The 15,839-nt window shown below is 34.2% G+C and overlaps 1 protein-coding gene across 1 annotated transcript; it reads left to right on the plus strand.

The window, feature by feature from the left end:
- The first annotated feature begins 13,876 nt into the window (after positions 1 to 13,876).
- On the plus strand, positions 13,877 to 15,012 carry LOC141705543 (putative protein phosphatase 2C 55). The gene is made up of 2 exons (XM_074508452.1): positions 13,877 to 13,918; positions 14,719 to 15,012. Exons 1-2 carry the CDS (start codon positions 13,877 to 13,879, stop codon positions 15,010 to 15,012), a joined length of 336 nt encoding a protein of 111 aa, XP_074364553.1.
- The last annotated feature ends 827 nt before the right edge of the window (positions 15,013 to 15,839 follow it).

A 15,839-nucleotide genomic window follows, 5' to 3' on the forward strand; every position in this document is an offset into this window, starting at 1 on the left:
TTCAGTTTAGCCTCTATTTATAGGAGAGGAAAAATGAAACTGTCCACACACTTAATGTCTGAATTAAACTGCTTCATTAATGAAAAAATCAAAACTGATCAGATTTTGAGTTCATTAATGAAAAAATCAAAACTGATCAGCTTTTGAATTTAAATTATTTGTAACAGCTTTTCACATTAACACCCACATTATTATCAGAACTTAAGTTAAGTTAAGTTCTGATTCATCAGTACTTAAGTTCTGATTCTGATATCAGAACTTGTTAAGTTCTGATTTTATTCATCAGTTCTTAAGTTCTGATTCTGATATCAGAACTTGTTACAGATCAGATTATTTGCAGGTTTAATATATTTAGACTAAGCCCACTAATAAAGTGACTTAGCCTATTTCAGTACCCAGCCCAATAATCCAGTCACCGATAAATAAATTCGAATTAAAATAATTCTCAAATAAATAAAATCCTCGCCCAGGTCGCCTCGCGTACACGAGACGCCGAGACCATTCACCCAAATCGCCCTTCGACCTGACCCCGGCCCGGTCCGGTCCGGTGCGGTGCGTGGCGGGGCGCGCGTGTGTGTGTGTGCGCGCGCGTGAAGCACACAACAACACAATGGACCATCACACACCTTAGTAGTTGTATACTACTCATGTGGGTAATACCATATAAAGCACACACCCTCCTTTATTTATTTCAATGTGGGACAAACATTCTCAAATTTTTCCAAGCTTTTCCAAGCTACTTTCAACTCTCATTTCATATGGATTTCATTAAAAAAATTCTTAAAACCATACATGAAAATTTAAGTTCAAATATCATTGAACAATTTCCAATCATTAGATTTTAGGATTAACATCAAGAACATAATTAAATTAAGCTCTAAAATCCTAATTTTCTAACATAAAGTAATTGCTCAGTTTTACTTTCCTTGTGATGCTGCAGATACTGGTTACGATCTGATGATCTCTCTCCCTGAATGGTGAGGACAGACAACTCAGACTTTCTATTGCGAGGAGAAATTGACTTATCTGTTCATTCAACAAACCCACAACATCCTGACAGCCATGTCCTCCCATTACTAGATCACCAAAGGTCAATCTTGTCCCTCCTTGATGTGTTTCAACACACATTCTCTGATGACATTGGAATCTCTGGATCGATGAACATAGATGAACTCCTTAATAACGTTTGGACAGAAGAAGAAATTCAAGCTTCTGAACAAATACTTCTCCCCAGCCCCGATATTGCCCTTAGCGCTGCTGCCCCCATGGGAGGCAGCCATTGTCCCCACAGCTGCAGCCACAGCCAATATTAATCCACAGTTCATCCCTTTAAAAGAAGAGATGACCCTCGAGGATTTTCTTATCATGGTTGGTGTGGTGCAGGCACATGATCGTTCTCCTCCTCTGCAGCAGTCATTGTGTGTCAAAACCAGAACAACAATAATACAACCATTGGATCTGGGACATCTGGTTGTATGGTTAGGCCTGTCATTGCTTCAGGAGGGGGTAGAAATGTACCAGCTTATCAGACACTACTGGAAAAAAGTGTCAAAGATGTAACATCAGCTGCAATTGCAAGAAAACATAGGGGATACCAACCACGTGAAGGTGGATTTAGGCAGGGGTCAGCCGCCTACTCCAGTTTCCTCTGAAATTATCGGGGAAATAATTCCGACAGTGTGAATAATTTTGATATAAATGTCAATTTTGCGGACAAGTCCAGTCATCTGGCAGCCAAAGAGGTGTCGAGAAAGCAGCAACGTCACCTGATAAAAAACAGAGAATCTGCCTCCAGGTCCAAGGGCTAGGAGAGAGGTACCGTCTGTTTCACTGAGATAAATTTACCTTAAAGAATAACATAGAATATGCCGATTGAATATTTCACTGTCAGTTGGGTATTTCAATTTGTATAGATACTCCACTAGTAGTTGGGTATCATATATGGGATACTCCACTGACAGCACTACAAGAAAAACCACTATTGACAACAGAAAATCCGTTGAAATATTAATATAATCTGTTGGTATTGTAGTTTGCCAACGGAATTATTACAAGATTCATTGGTTGGAATAATCTTCGTCAGGAAGTCACTACCAACAGAATTTCTGTCATTAGAAAACTTACCAACAAAACAGGAACCGACTAACAACGGAATCTTACTTTTGGAATAAAAAATCTACAACTAACATAATAACAGGTATTCCGTTAGTATTCTTAGCAAGGATATGCCAACAAAATTCCCGTTGTTATTTTTATTAACACTCTATTAACAGATATTCTAACAAAATGCAAACCTTTTTATGTTCTTTCAAAACCTGTACATTTGACAAATTTTACATAAAACAACAACTCATTGTATAGATAATCCAAATTCCAAATAGTACTAAGAGTAGCTTGTCATTAACAAAAGTAAACATCATTATACAAGACAGCAAAAGAAGACTACAGGAGGAAAAAATATGAAAATATCCTCTAAAGTTTCAGTAGTAACCATCATTATACAAGATGGCAAAAAGAGACTACCCAGAGGAAAAAACATGAAAATATCCTCCAAAGTTTCAGCCTAAACCATACCAAAATACTAGAATCACATGCCATATCAAGTTCAAACTTGTCAAATATAGTGGCCGTGAACTAGAACAATGTTATAAAAAGACTAGCCGAATCAGTCATTATATCCAAAATATATAGATCTTAGGTCAAAGTGCACCGTAGTAAACATACTAATTAATACTAATTGTCATCATTTAAATCATTCAAAATCAGTAGGAGACTGCGGACGGCGGACTTTATTAGCCTCAATGATCATGGCTAACTGATTTTCAACCGCCTTCATCCGATCATTCATCTCAATAAACTACTTTGCTTCCAACTTCTTGATTTTTCTTCTTCAGCCGCAAATGACTGTAGCGCAAGGATGTCTTAGGCTGATAAACGATGTTTTGTGATGAATGAAACAAGCCTCGTTTAGACCCCTTATTCTTTCTTGTCAGGGCCCTCCAACTGCTTGGAAGAAACAAGGCATTTTATCTACTGGTTGGCCAGGAGTTCTGTTTGTTGCTTCACCAAGTTCTAAAATGTTTCCTTTGTATATCAAAATTATGCCGGATCTTAAAAAAAAATTCTGGACAAAGCATAACAAAATTTATTCTAACACTACTTTATTATTACACGAATAAGAATACTGTAGAATATACATTTAAAGTAAAACATATTCCAAGCAGGAAAAAAATGAGCATAAAAATAACTTTAGACGTATTGCCATTAAAAATAACTCCAGTACTTTGTTTGATTTTGGATTGGATTGAAATATCTACCTTTGACATAAAAAAATAAAACGAGAAACTCACATATATTTTTTGGCTTTTCTTATCAATCCATATAACTTCTTCTTCATCAGCATCCTCGTCATCCATGCCATTTTCTTCTAAAACATCAATTGGATTCCTCTGTTTCTTTACAGGTCTAGTATGCGTATGGTAGAACATTCATCGGCAGTGGGGTCTCGACCAAACTGAATCTTCTGTAAAAAAAAGAATTGCAAAAAATTCAGACCATAAAAAAGAGACAAGGCACAAGATACATTGTAAATCATACCAAACGAGCTGCAACTGTCCTATGAGAGCGGAACCGCTTGTATGTGTTGAAGGCCGGTTATCAACCCCGCCACTACGCCTATATTTTTTCTGAATCAAAGATTTTGTTTGAAATTTTTGGGTGTTCCCAAAATTAGCCCATCTCCAATAGATGTTCTTGTCAATCCTATTATCCCTTCTGTTGTTACCGTTCCCAGTTAGACTGAGCTACACAAACAAGTTCAGAATACTTCCTCTTTGCATTAGTTAGCCAGCCACCATAAATGATATCATCCGATTGACTCCACACAAAGTATTTCTATAATTAAAAAAAGATAAACCAACTAGCATTATTAATTAAGATAAAATTCTTATTGATAATTAAAAAAACAAGATGTCCTGACTAGTTCTTTTCATTTACAAGATCAATATACAAGGGATATAGTTACCTTAAATTCTTCAAAATAAAAGTTTTGAGTTCCATTGAAACTGACTTCCAATTGTATCTCTTATGTTCAAGTCGCTCATACATGATTTGTCGAATCTTTGTAGAGCACTTATTTGAAGGTTCCAATCTTTAAAAAAATAAATGGGAATTTAGTGTCACTGCATGATATAGAAAATCATAAATAATTACAACATAGATATGTTTAAGAACAAGAAACTTACATTCCCTGGATAACTGACCTCTACCTAAAGGTTCATGATAGACATCCAGTAATATTTCGTAGTCTGTACCACCCCTGAACTTAACCACCCCTCCTTAACTAAATTGCCACTGTTATCATATGCAGGTTTAGCGGAGTTAACGTTGAAGGTCAATAGAGTTCATGACCTTAAGGCTCTTTATTGTTTACTGTTCTTAATTTCACAGAGAAGCAAACCATTACATAGTGATAATACAAAATAAGTAATATAAGTTATAAGCAAATAAAGTAATATAATTAATTTGTGCTAAAAGAATATTGCCGACAGGTGTTAGAATATGACTCTGCATTGTGAAATAAAGGCAGATTTCATACAAAAATATGATAATGGAATCCTTTGACTTACTTGGTGGTGTAACATGCTTTCTCAACGGCTGTCTTAGTCCCATGGCTATTACGATTAATACCATCCTCCCTGCCAAAACCTATACGCCGGAACACATTTCTTTTATTCACAATCTGCAATACAGAAATACCATTCATCAAATTAATAAAGTAATATAGTTGCACTTTGTAATCTGTGACCATACATTAAAAAATCTCAAATTAAAATCCAAAGTTAACCTAAGCAAAACCATCTTCACCACCACTGTAGCCCCGCTGCATTTTTTTGGACTTGCGAACTGAGGAAAAGCCACCAACAACTTTATATCACCAACAGCTTTATCACCTACACCCTTATCATCAGGACATTTTTTTAGTAGTCAAAGGCTCTGCAAGTTCAATGATTCAGTGTTAGAGAGTTATAATTATATATAAGGAAAATAATAAAAATATACACACACATCACCACCACCACCATTAAATACCAAAACCAATCCATTCCCAAATTCAAAACCTTGGGAAAAAATTCTATCAAAATTCATAATCAAAACCCCTCGAAAATATCTCATGGATTTTTGATGCTAAAATGAATAACTTAGAAGTCACACTATAAAGAAAGTGAAATAATGAACTCATTAAAAGAACTAGAAGTATACATACACCATAACTCGATAAAAAGACAGAGATGAACACATAAGGTAATCAACATACATACGTCAAGAAGAGATGTCAATTTTTTCATCTTCATCTGATGTCAATTTTCCAGTCGATTGAGTGACTTCAATCGCCGCCACCCCTTTGTCAAGATAGAAACCCTACTTTTGTGTCTTTCAACTCTTACCCGCTCTTTTGTCCCTGTATTTATATTTTCCCAAATATTGTTAAAATAGAATATTAAATAATTAGCAAGATATGCAATAAATTGTATTGTTATAATATTAATCAATTTTCTGATATATATGTATTAAAATATATATAACTTACGATTATAAATATTTTATATATTTTGTTGCACTATAATATTATATTATTTTAATAAAATATAAACTTAAAATTTACTTACTTGATTTGATTATAAATATTTTATATATGTTGTTGCACTATAATATTATATTATTTTAATAAAATATAAATTTAAAATTTACTTACTTGATTGATAAAAAATTATTCGGACGAATCACTGACGAATCATCTTCACAACTATTACTATCTTCAGTTGTTGAATATCCATCTTCTTCAGATTCATATTCTATCTCTTCGTCCGATGTTCCTTCGGATTCATCATCATCTAAATCTACTTTCAACTCCACTATCATCATTTAGATGTGTAGCAATATCATCGGTGCTAATATCATTTAAATGTGTAGGAATATCATCCGGAAAAGCTTTTGGATGTGATGTTGGGATTTGAGTAAGTTCAACAAGTGATCGAGCCTTTACTTTGCACACAACTTGCCAATCAACTTTATCTCTTTTAAGACTTGGATAATTGCAAAAAGTAAAACTTGCATGGCCTGCATTGCTAGGACAAATGGTTCGTACACGCGTAGTCTCTTTTTTTTGTTGACTTCAATTATGTTGGTAACGCGGATGAATTCTTGTTCCAACATTAGGTGTGGGATCAAACCATTGACACTTAAATAATACTGTTTTTTTCACGGTCGGGGCGAGGCTACCAACAATCAAATCCTCTTCAACTATGCCAAAGTAATCATTAAATGATCGCCATAATTTGATCCATTGATACATACTCCACTATTGAACGTGCGACCTATCAACACCCAGTATTCCCGCGTGTGTGAAATTTGTACCTATTCACATAGTAAATTGGTACAGATTTAACCGAATGAAGAGGTCCAAACGAAATATCACGAAGATATTCATTTGGTACTCGTGAATGGATCTTAGGCCTGAAATTATTAGTAGAGATTATTAGAATACGTAAGAAACAGTCAATATTTATGTAATATCGTTAACAAAAGTACCAACAACTCACGTATTATTCGAACCATGTCGCAAAGTCACTTTCTAAGGAGTGATCAACTTCAACACTAGTTATATGTGGATGATGCTCCCGAAGTTGATTTATGAAAATCCTGAGTTATACAATAATATCAAAAGAATAGTACTAATATTCATGGATAAGTAAGTATGTCATTATGACAAAAAAAAATCATACTCTGTATAGGTGCAACTCTGGACAGTTAAACCAAGATATAGTTATGAGCTTCCAGTATATCTATTTCCATCAAAATAACGAGTACTGACGAACTTCCATGTGAACGTCCTGGGATAGAAAAGATAGAGAAATGTTACCCCCAAAAGTCTCCTCACCTCCACTAGGATCAATTTCGGGGAACTTTTCTATATTTTGTCTGTACATGTTGCTTGAAGTAGTGTGAGCAAAAAGTGGAAGCTTCCTCAACCAAAAATGCATTACAAATTGATCCTTCAACCCGAGCTTTATTTTTCACATTATTCTTCAAGTGACGTAAATATCTCTCGAAAGGATACATCCAACGATACTGTACGGGACCTGCAATGCGTGCTTCATATGGCAAGTGCACTAGAAGATGTTCCATAGAGTCGAATAATAATGGTGGAAATATCCGCTATAACTTGCAAAGTATAACATGAATTTGTTCTTCAAGTCTACGCATATCACTAACCCTCAAAGTAGCTGAAGTGAGATCTCTGAAGAAAAGGCTTATTCTATCACAGCTTCCCATACATTATTTGGAAGAAATTCCTGAAAAGCAATTGGGAGGAGTCGTTGCATAAAAACATGACAATCATGACTTTTCATTCCAAATAATTTATATTTCTTCAAGTTGATGCAACGCGCCATGTTTGACACATGTCCATCTGGAAATTTTAGATCTTTTAACCATTCATACACTTTTGCTTTTTGCTTTTTGTCTAAGCTATAGCATTCTTTCGGATACTTTCTTGTCACTTCATCAATTGGTAACTCAGGTCTTCGACAAATCATTACAATGTCTGTTCTTGCCTTGGAGTATTCTTTGGTTTTTCCTTCAATGGCCATGATAGTGTTGAAGATATTTTCAAAGACATTTTTCTCAACATGCATAACATCAATATTATGTCTAATAGATAATATCCTCCAATATGGCAAATCCCAAAAGATGCTCCTTTTCTTCCATCCACAATTGTAAGCTTTAATGACTCTAGCATTATGCTCATTACCTCCCAATTCAGTAATTTTCATCAAACCAAGTGACTTAATTTCTTGAAATGCATCTTCACCTGTTCGCACTGGAGGGGCAGATTCAGTCACTATCTTTCCCTTTGTAAACCAATTCTTATTCTTTCGAAATGGATGATTGGTAGGTAAAATTTTTCGATGATTATCAAACCATGTTGTCTTCCCACCATGTGGAAGGTTAAGCATCATGATCATGAGCACAATGAGGACAAGCTAAATGACCAGCAGTTTTCCATCCTGACAACATTGAATAAGCAGGGAAGTCACTGATATTCCATATCAATGCAGCTCGCATACGGAAATTCTGTTTCATTGAATTATCACAAGTCTCCACACCAACTTCCCACAACATTTTTAACTCAGCAATCAACTGTTGAAGGAAAACATCTATCTTTTGTTTTGGATTTTTTGGTCCAGGGACAAGTACAGAAAGAAATAAGTACTGTTCTTTTGAACACATCCATAGACGTAAATTATACGGAGTCACTATAATTGGCCAAGAAGAATATTTTCCACCTGATTCACCAAATGGTTGAAACCATCAGTAGAAAGTCCCAATCTAACTTTTCTCATCTCTGAGGAAAATGATGGATGTGCTCTATCAAATTGCTCCCACTCCTATGAGTCTGAACAATGAAGCATCACACCTTCTTCTTGATAATGTTCGGCATGCCATCTCATATGGATAACTGTCGTAGGTGAAGCATATAACCTTTGCAACCTCGGTGCCAATGGAAAATAGACCATCCTTTTAAAAGGCACTTTCTTTTTCCCCTTCTTGGAACCTTTAGGTCTTATTTTATATCTCACATGTGAAAAAAATTTACATGACTCCATGTTGATTTCTTCACCCCAATATATCATGCATCCATTAAAACAACAATCGATCTGTTCGGAAGGAAGCCCCAACTCTTCCATGTACTTCTTCGTACTATAGAAGCTATCAAGAAGTGTATTATCTTGAGGTAAGATGCCTTTTAAGAACTGTGATGTCTGATCATAACAAGCCTCTGACCAATAATGGTCAGATTTCAAACTCAACATCTGAGCTATGGCATACAACTAAGAAGTTTCACAACCTTCATATAACTTCATCTCGGATGATTTTAAAATATCATACAACTTCTGTGCTTCTGCATTTGGCATCTCGGGATCAAAACTTGGACCAGCGGAATCCATCACCATGTTGTACATTAGGTTGTCATCATCTCTTCTACTTTAAAAATTGGAGTAATGTGTGGATAATTCTTCTCCACTTTGTCTAGAAATATATGGCTCTCCGTGTCGATCCCACACGTAATAATCTCTTACAAACCCTTTTTTCAATAAGTGCAATTTTACTGTCTCCCCATTCCAAAATTTGCGATTCTCACATTTAAGACATGGACACTGAGTATTTGTCCCATTCATAGACTCTTCTCAAGATATCACATATTGCATAAAGTTTTCCAACCCACTTACAAAAGCCGGAGTTAGGTAACCTCCACTGTCGATCCTTTGATACATCCAACCTCGATCCATATCCATATTTAATAACTTTTCTGTAACCTACAAAAAAAAATTCGTAACTATAAAATATTTATAACTAGAAGTTAGTATATATACAAAAGGCCTTTGCAAATTATATGATTGGGCTTACAGAGATATAATCAATCTATCCAACTAAACATAATTGGGTTTACACCAATCACAACCCATATATCCATTCCAAAATTGGTTTAGCAGAACATAAAAACTGTAATTCTTTTAAAAAACTTTGAACAGATTGTGGAGGCCATCAAGGACAAAAGAAGCAGTAAATGTATTAACCGAGAGTTATGAGAGTTATATGACCAGCTTTTCAAAAAGCAAATGAGACCCAATTGACCACTAAAACCAACAAAATTACACAACTCTTGGAGACATAAAAGGACACTAATTTTTTTTTTGCTAAGCACAAAATAATAGCTGATGAGAGACATTCACCCAATTTACTAATTAACTAAGAAGCTTCTAAACTCTATCATCAAAAAATTATTTAAGCTATAAGTAATATGCAAAATAACAACATTAATATAAACAGATTTTGCAAGATAAAGTTAACTACGTACTTAAATAGGCTCAAAACCCAGGTTATAATTATGAAAATATAATTGAAGAAAAACTAACCTTGATATATCACAAATAAATCTTACGTCTTGATTTATGAGTTTTGTGAGAATGTCCAAGTAATCAAAGCAGAAGAAGAAAAATAGAAAATGAATGTGGAATGTATTTTGAATAAAAGATCTGGAAAGTAGGCGAGGACTGTATTTACTGCCGGGTAGGTTGATATTAATACTTTACATTTACTAAGACAGCAACAACTATTATCATTTTAACCGATTTATTTTTATTACAAATTACTAATGGATTACTAAGGAGCAGAGTTCCAATTCATTACTAATCCGTTACTACTCTGTTAGAAACTTTGTGATGGGAATCTATTGCTAGTTCCGTTGGTAAGTTTGCGCGGGCTCTTTTGGCGCCTATTTTGCCAACACAATGTTCTGTTGGTAAATGTTCGGTTAGCATTCCGTTAGGTATTGATTACTATTTTTTTGACTTCCAATCATTTTGGGTTCTGTTGGCAATATGTTAGTAAGTTACAACAGACTAATTTTCGTTGTTAATTTCTGTTGACATTTTTGGAAATTCTTGTAGTGCAGGTGGGTATCCCATCGGCTAAAGTTGTTCAACTTTTCAGAAAATGGTCATTTTTGTTAATTTTATATAACAAATAGGCTAAACTTGTCCTTCACCCGAAGCAATGCTTTGTGAAGGGGTTGTAAAAGAAATTGGTTTTTTCTATTTAAGTATTATGTTTCCCTATTTAAATATTTTAGATTTAAACCATGGTCTGGAAAAGGTATAGACCAAGTCTGTTTCTAAAGTTATTTTATATAATTTCTGGTTGGCTAGGCGTATACTCGTGATTTAGACTGTAGTTGTCTTTCAATTTGGTGCTCGTTAAGATGTGTTTTTCTAGTGCATTTCTGTTATGAAATTAATATGACAATAAGGTAAATTGTGTTGGTGTGACATGTCTAGCTGCACATCTTTTAGAGGATTGTAAAATAAATAAATGTCTTGCAATGTGTTACTATTGTGTGGATAAAATAAACAAATGTTATGTAAGAAAGGTGTACTTTGTTGAGTATGTGCTGTTATTGTCATATAATTTAGACTTAATTTCACTTTGTATCCCTTCAGTTTAACTTAATGCAGGTTAAGAACTTTAATTATATGGAAAATGCATCTTAATATTTCTATACTTTTACAATAACCACCCCTTAGTCAACTTTCTGTCAATTTTGACCATTAAGTAACGGTTGACTAGGGGTAAAACAGAGATAATACATATAAAATATTTAAATAAAATAATAAAATTGGAAATATTAGAAAAAAATATAATGATTTAAAAAAAATTGAATCAAGTGTTAAATCGATTTTAGCACTTTTTAAAAATAATAATAGTTTTTTAGTCTTTCTATTTAATTATTTCATCTTTAACATATTAAAGTTAAATCATATTTTGATATATTTATAATTATTACGCACGTTATAAAAATTTGTATATATATACTCACACTATAAAAAAATAAACTATAATTTTTACTTTTTATTTTACATTTATTTTGAATTTTTAATATATTTTTTTAATTTTTTTTACATAATATCTCCATTTTACCCATGGTCAACCATTAACGATCAAAATTAACAAAAAATCGGGCTGAGGGTTAGTCATTGTAAGGATATGAAAATTTAAGGGATGCATATTGCATATAATTAAAGTTCTTGACCCAATCCGGATTATGCTGAAACCGAAGGAATGCAAAGTGATATTAACTCTACAATTTAAGGTTGTTATAGTTTATTATATTTAAAAAAGCATGAACCGGTTATTTGAAATGTTACATTCACTACAAGAATAATGTCAATAGACATCACACATTAGACATCGGTTAACTTTGACACTGATGTTAAAAGAGGTATTGACATCATCCCGTGTTTTTGTGATGTCTTTGTTCTTTGTAGACATCGGTTATAATTAAACCGATGTCTAAACTTCACCAAAAAAAAATAAATTCGCGCCCACCTTTTCTTTCCCCCCTTAGTCAAAATTTCATTCAGTTTTAGTTCTAAAATTCCCCCCTCCCAAAATTTCCCCCCTTAACCAAATTTTTATTCCCCTCATTGAGACAACAAACTAAAAACAAAAAATTAGAAAACTGAATCTCAAACTCCTCTCTCTCACGAACCCCTCCCTCTCTCTCGAACCTCTCTCCGCTCACAATCTCCATCTCACCATCTCAACTCCTCTCACGTCTCTCTCGAACCTCTCTCTCTCCCTCGCATCTGTGCTCACATCTTCCCTCTCTTGACTTTGTGCTCAACCTCTCACCTACCTCTGGTAAGCTTATTTGATTAGAAACTCTAATTGGTAACGTGGAATGAAACTCTATTTCCATGAAAGCACAGGAAGGATGTTTCAGGGTCTTACTCATCGCAAACGCCACAATTATGCCACCAAATCCAACCAATACCGAATTGTCAAAACCCCTGGTACTCTTTTCAAAAACCCCTTTTCTATTTCTGATTTTTTGCTACTTACTAGTTATTGATTTTTAAGAATATGTATGTTGTTTGATTTTATATTATATACTTTATTGTTATGTATATGTCTTTATTAATTATTTTTGTAATTAGTTCTAAAAGTGATTGTTTAGATTTGGGAAATGTTAAGGTTAATATTATGTAAAGAGTGATATTTAAAATTTGATGAAACTTTAGGAGATAAGCTGGTTTATCAGACAACTAAGAAGAGAGCTAGTGGACCTAAATGCCCTGTTACCTGAAAGCGAATCCATGGGGTATGTTTTTCTTGCATTTATTTTTGATTTTTTTGCTATTTACATTGTGTATTTATCGATTTTTAGCTATTAATTTGTGTTTTAGTTGTTACACGGCTAAATAGTTATTACATTTGGGCTTGTAGCAATGTAAGATTCTATATATATTTTTTGAATAATTAGGCTTAATACCTTATAGTTGAGTATTGAACGATAAAAGATCATTATTCTGGGAATATGAGCCTATAAAAGGTTTTCTGGGGAATATCTACAGTAGTACTGATTGAACAGAACTGTCAGCTCCGGATATGTCTCGGTTTTTTGAGACATTTTATGAACTTTAGGGGGCAAGCCAATCACCTCTTTTTTTCGTTTTTGGCCTATATTTAGATGATCTGTACAACTGTTTCAGAGGTCAGAGGTTCAAATCGAATCCGTAAAGTTTGTCAGCTGGGTTTCTGCCGATTGTGTATGTTAGACTGTCGGGACTGGATGAGCACTTAGCGTCACTTGTACTTGTACTTGTAATTTCACCTCAAATGCTATCAATTTCCAGTATCAAATAAATCAGAGGTTGGACTGCCTTTTCAGTCTTAAAGCTGAAAGTTGCAAACTTTCTTTTCTTTTACTGTGTATCATTTTCTCTACGTATATAAACTGCGAAAGTTGCTGGACTTAAATATTCTCCGCTACTGAGGTGGGAGTTGGAGTTGATGTTCTATGTAGATTGCTATATGATGTGTGCTATAATATTGCATACTATCAACATTTCTGCTGGAGATACATGGAAATAATCCACATGTTGCTGCTTCTATAGTTGGTAAGGGAAACCACCTTTTTTTGTTTCCTCTTTGGATCTATGATTTCATATAAATGGTAATTTAATAGCAGGCTAATTAATTTAAGAAAATGTCTGAAGCTGATATGGTTTGTATATTAAGTGACATTGCACTATGTTACAGGAGATTGTATCATCTCAGATGGTTTGTTTTATGTCCAATTCTTTATTTGAGCATTGTTCAAGAAAGATAAATTTATTGCTAGTCTGACTTTAAGTTTCTTTTTGTAGGCTTAGGAGCTCTCTTTGGCTACAATTTAAACCTCATCAGATTGCTGCCGGAGCTTCATATCTTGCTGCAAAGTCTATGAATATGGATCTCACTTCATCGTAGCATGTCTGGCAGGAGTTCCAGACACCATCCTCTGTACTTAAAGGTATGTGTACAGAGTGTTGAATGTGCCAATTTATTGTCCATATATTTTTTTAAGGTTTGCTTACGATCATTATGTTGTTTTGAAGGGTGGTGAAATATACCATGGGGACATAATATAACTTGCGAAGTTTTACTATGCTGCTACTACTATAATCTTTTCACTTTATATGGTTATAGGTATGTCATTAAAGTTCCCTAACTTGCAAAGACAGCTTCTGGAAAGACAATAACTATAACATGCATTGTAAATTCCATTTTATCTCAAGTTGACCCACATTATCTGTATTCTAAACCGTAATGTTCACTTTTATTATTGACACAGGTTTGGTAACACGGCATACTTGCATATATCTGTGGCTTTCATTCAGATGCTTAAAGCCCTGAGTATGTGATTTGAACAAAATTTACACTCCTTGCTATACAGTGAAGATTTGCTATGGAGTGAAGATTTGCTTACAGTGAAACTTTCTACCCGACCAGTTACCCATGACTTATGGGATGTTTATATTCAGGCCTTGTATCAATTTTCTATGACTTATTAATACCCCTTTTTGTTAAATTTATTTATCTTTACCATACAACTGAATAACATAAATACTTATTACATAATCTTGACCCATATTCTATAAAGTCCTACACATATTTGAAATTGCCATAGGTTTATAAATACTTCTGTAAGGAATGACCTCAGGAAAAATACAATGAAAATGAATCAGTAATATTGGAGTGAAATAGGAGTGCCTTTAATATATAGATGAAGCATGCAATGGTCTCATGTGTCCCAGGTGTAATTATTTACAGGTATTTATGATTTCTGTGGCACCTGGAGATGTGATTATTGCTGCGACAGATGGCTTATTTGACAATTTATTCAATGATGAGGTAACATCTATTGTTGCTGATGGGATGAGAGAAGGTCTAAATCCTGATGTTTTATCTCAGAGATTAGCTGCTTCGGCACAACAAAGAGCTCAAGACAAATATAAGCAGACTCCCTTCTCTACAGCAGCCAAGGAAGAAGGATTCAGATACTATGGTGGAAAGCTTGACGACATAACAGTTTTAGTCTCTTATATAAGCAGCTCGGCCAACTAAGAGGTTGGTTTTCCTCATCTTTTTTGCTGACTACAGTTATATTAGCTTATACCTAGTTTTTCTCTTCCAGAAACCACTAGCTGACAACGAACTTGTGTTGAAGTAAATAACTTTCATGCTCCATTTTCTGTGATGGGTTCATATCATCTTGAGACATGATATACAACACGCTATCACACTTTTCTAATGTTTAAACTCAGTTATTCTAATTCACATTTTTTTCTAGATGGTCAGTTCTCTTTTTCTATATTACTACCCAGTGTCACATGCCCTCTGATGCTGGATTGAGTCGGTAAACAAGTAGTATGTTGGAGGCTTGGAGCAGTTGTGGATACAATCATGTACTAGCAATTAAACCCCCATAGTTAGAAAACTAGAATATAATCAAAATTATCACATTGTAAAGATTCTATAAAACAAATATTTAGCACAATATATTTACAGGTTACAGCCTATACAGCCTGAACCCCCTTAGTTAGAAAACTAGAATATAATCAAAATTTCTCTATAATTGTGAAGCAGGTAAACATTCTATTCCTGAACACGCAACAATTAGAAAAATATAATAAAAATAATTTTCTAAAATTGCAAATAAGTAGATAAGAACAATTCATTCAGGAGGCCAAGTAATTATCACAGTTTATATTTTGTGCATTAAGTTGAAGTTTAACACAATAAAATTACTCGTATATCTGTGGCTTTCATTCAGATGCTTAAAGCCCTGAGTATGTCATGGGTAACTGGTCACGGGTATATTTGCAGAAGCTTTGAGGCTAGTCTTGACTCAGGTCCTTCTTCAAAAGAAAGGATTGACTCTGAATCCTATC

This window comes from Apium graveolens, unplaced genomic scaffold (genome assembly GCF_009905375.1).
Source record: "Apium graveolens cultivar Ventura unplaced genomic scaffold, ASM990537v1 ctg9012, whole genome shotgun sequence".
NCBI classification, from domain to species: Eukaryota; Viridiplantae; Streptophyta; class Magnoliopsida; order Apiales; family Apiaceae; genus Apium; species Apium graveolens.

Bases quoted from the DNA above. Each gene is read 5' to 3' on its own strand.
- LOC141705543 (XM_074508452.1), top strand. From the start codon at position 13,877: ATGTCTGGCAGGAGTTCCAGACACCATCCTCTGTACTTAAAG. The intron at 13,919-14,718 runs GTATGTGTACAG...AATTATTTACAG, and splicing joins ACCATCCTCTGTACTTAAAG to GTATTTATGATTTCTGTGGC.